The sequence below is a fragment of the Sphaeroforma arctica genome (assembly GCF_001186125.1).
Source record: "Sphaeroforma arctica JP610 unplaced genomic scaffold supercont1.1051, whole genome shotgun sequence".
Lineage (NCBI taxonomy): Eukaryota > Ichthyosporea > Ichthyophonida > Sphaeroforma > Sphaeroforma arctica.
The window spans coordinates 21,276-24,838 of NW_014039507.1; the positions used below are offsets into that span (position 1 = coordinate 21,276).

At 43.7% G+C, this 3,563-nt stretch overlaps 1 protein-coding gene across 1 annotated transcript; it reads left to right on the forward strand.

Annotated features, from left to right (window-relative positions):
- Positions 1–1,239: 1,239 nt before the first annotated feature.
- On the forward strand, positions 1,240–3,345 carry SARC_09813 (hypothetical protein; the record flags this gene model as incomplete). The annotated part of the gene is made up of 4 exons (XM_014296162.1): positions 1,240–1,402; positions 1,888–2,010; positions 2,674–2,697; positions 3,221–3,345. Coding segments are annotated over 4 exons (435 nt in total), but the record flags the coding sequence as incomplete, so codon positions are not given.
- Positions 3,346–3,563: the final 218 nt, after the last annotated feature.

Genomic DNA, 3,563 nt, shown 5'->3' on the forward strand with positions numbered 1-3,563 from the left:
ATATATGTATGTACATGTATATCTGTATGTATATGTATGTGCAGATGTATATGCTCGTATTCGTGTACAGTAAACAGCGTGGAAGTACTATTTCCATGTCTGTATGCTATTGGTGGGTCCGTGTCAACTGAGTCTGACACTTCTGAGCGCATTTCTAAGCGAAAACTGCACATGCATGGCCTATGAACGTCACACACTCTCAGCGCCGTCTCGCCGTCTCCTTTCATCTTGCCCCACAGATACGTGCAGCTTTTCTCTCTAATTCAATGTATTAATACTTACAAATTGTCTTTGATACGAACACTCATCCACTCATGCACCTACAGAGGCCTTCAATCAAGTCTGTATTGGTGGTAGTGACTTATCTAAGCTCTACGAGTTCGAGTGCTATGGCGTCGCAGAGTATGTGAGAGTTGTTTGGGGGATAAAAGCCCAGGACCGGCCCTTTTTGTGTGTATATACACGTGTGCGTGTAGCGAACATGTGTATGTATGTACGTTCCCCATCTGTGTTTTATATGGTATTTTTTATATACACGTATGTGTGTGTGTTGGGAACATTGTCTATGTATGAACGTGCACTGCCTGTGTTTTATATAGTATTTTGTGTGTATGTACACGTGTGTGTGTGTGTAGCGAACATGTGTATGTATGTACGGACACCGCCTGTGTTTTATATAGTATTTTGTGTGTATGTACACGTGTGTGCGTATAGCGGACATGTGTATGTATGTAAATACGTACACCGCCTCTGTTTCATATAGTATGTAGGGGCTTTTGTAGTAGTTAGTGATCAGACGTCAATGATATAGTCTGTGGATGCCTGTGCTGTCAGAGTTAGTGTGCACTCAGTCGTGTGTAAATACACATGTATCCGTGAAATTCAACTCACACTCATACGAACACATATTTCTACGGGATGCTCGTAAAAAGCTCATATACGCTCAGTCTATTTATTACCTACCTTGCTCTATTTTTAGATACATGGCACACCCAAAATGGAATGCTCGTACAATTGACTCATATGCACTCAGTCTATTTATCACCTACCCTGCTCTATATTCAGATACATGGCACACCCAAAATGGGACGCTCGAACAATTGACTCATATACACTCAGTCTATTTATCACCTACCTTGCTCTATTTTTAGATACATGACACATCCAAAATGGGACGCTCGTACAGTTGACTCAAACACTCAGTCTATTTATCTCCTACCTTGTTCTATTTTTAGATACATGACACACCCAAAATGGGACGCTCGTACAATTGGCTACGATGCTGCGCTGGTCCGTCTGGACGGCCGCACAAGCATCACACCTGCCACTCTCAACGGTATCACGAAAAGGGACAACCCCAAACAGCCGGTCCGTGTTATGGGATTTGGAGTCAACCAGGAAGGTTAGTGGGTAGTGCAGTGTGGTCTGAATCTAAAATTAATACTTTTATCAAGTATGTACTTGTGCGTGGGGGTGTGTGACAGAGAATAATTATAAACTGAAGTCGAGCCTTCAGCAACGCATAGGGGTTGTTCAAAGTCATACCTATGTTTCCGGTCCAGATATTGCTATTCGAAGCCTGATTAAATAGCTCACTCGCGCAGTGAGTTTTGATCGGGAAACTTTTCATCTGTGTAAGCTTGTATGTGCGGGGTGGGGAGGGGGGGGGGGGGGGAAATACCAGATAGAGGTCGGGCTATACTACGGTCTCAGGAAGTACAAACAAACGCTTATACCGTTTACAAACTACTCACCACTCGTCCCAGGCCAGATAGATGGCGAGGTACGGATATGCAGGTTCAGCTGTATCATACCTGTCAGTACGTTTATGTAGCCGTTACACGTACGTTTTTCTTCTCATTACGTACTACTCTAATATATTTTTAGGCAATGTGGACGGTGCCTTAAGGATAGTCAAAGAGACCATTATAACTCAGGAAGAGTGCTCGGTATGGAAAAGCCCTTTACCAGACCCCATGCCGTACTCGGCTGTGTGCACCCTCGCTGATGGTATGGTGTCTGAGTCTGCCTCTGTTTTAATCTAGGGTATGTATGAGTTTTCAGGGGTTAGGGTTTGAAGTTTATATCTTGGCTAGGGTAGACATATACAGTACGCATTTGATGACATACCGTACTCGGCTGTGAGCAATCTTTCGGAGGACAAGGTGACGAGTTTAAAGTTAACGGTTAATGTCCTTGATAGATATACCTAGTAGGCGTTCTCCTTTAACATAGAGGTTAGAGGTCACGGTTTGTATCCTGGATAGATATACTCAGTAGACGTACAAGTGCATATGTACGCACGTATCACATTGCACTTTATGCACAGCAGTACTGATACCATATACTCGAAGCTGCGTCCATGCAACGTTTAACAGAAGTTCTGTTTCTTTGGCACACCCTCGTTCACGGTGCATTGTATTTGTACTCACGCGCCAATCAGAAATATGTGTCGTTAAGAGTGGTTGTACCTCGATCCGATTGAACTGTTGTAGCAATTTGAAGCCACTCCAATGGAGATCATACGCCCGCTCCAATTCTACGGCTATCTCACCTTTGATCCATACCCTACTACCAGTCACACTCCACAATGAGGTATACTAAGTTACCAACCCTTCCATTTATATTTTATACTCGTCTCTGGCCAACTCTCTTCCGAATCTCTGCGTACAGCTGATGGAGAGTCCGCCTGTCAAGGTACGTGCTGCAACAGGCATGTAGGTGGAAATATAGGTGGTCACCATGTGCAGTATTTATAGGAACGTACATTCATATATGTGTGAAGTGACTGAGTATATTGTCCCTTCGGACCAATCCAAACGTTTATGTCCATCCACTCACATACTACCACACTGTGGTGAGATGCGGTATTAGACCCTAAAATCTTAAACCCCCAAACCCTGAACCCTAAACCCTAGTCCAGAGGGTATTGTATTGGCTTGCACCTCTCTCTATACGGGAAGCCACCGACAGTTTTGCTTACTATGGGGCAAATCAGCTCACATACATATTTTCAAAACAACAGCCTCCTACATTGTAGCTATGTGTGTATGTATGTGTGTATGTATGTATGTATGTATGTATGTATGCATGATACTATGCTCCTTGCGCTTAAATATAAACACTGTTCGATTTTGACAAAGCACACATATCTGTGTATCTACATAAGAAGTATATACACACACACATACATACTATCACATCCACAACTATATATCAGGGGACTCTGGCGGCCCTTTGGTAGACCAAGAGGACAACAGTCTGCTCCTGGGCATTGTGAGCTTTGGGGCCAATACCTGCGGCGTACAACACCCCAATGTATACACACGGGTGCGCCATATTGAGGTACATGTACTATAGAAGTGCTGCTATGTAGTGTGACTACTGTATTGACCCATGTGTACACATCCATGTTGTACAGTATGGGAGTGTTGATAGTGTATATAGTATGTGATCGGGTGCTAGAGGCCCCAGTGATTCTATCATCTCGATAATCTATGGGGATGTACACTCGGTTGTTGAGTGGAACTACTGTTTGCCCGCCCGGCATATCGAAGTACACA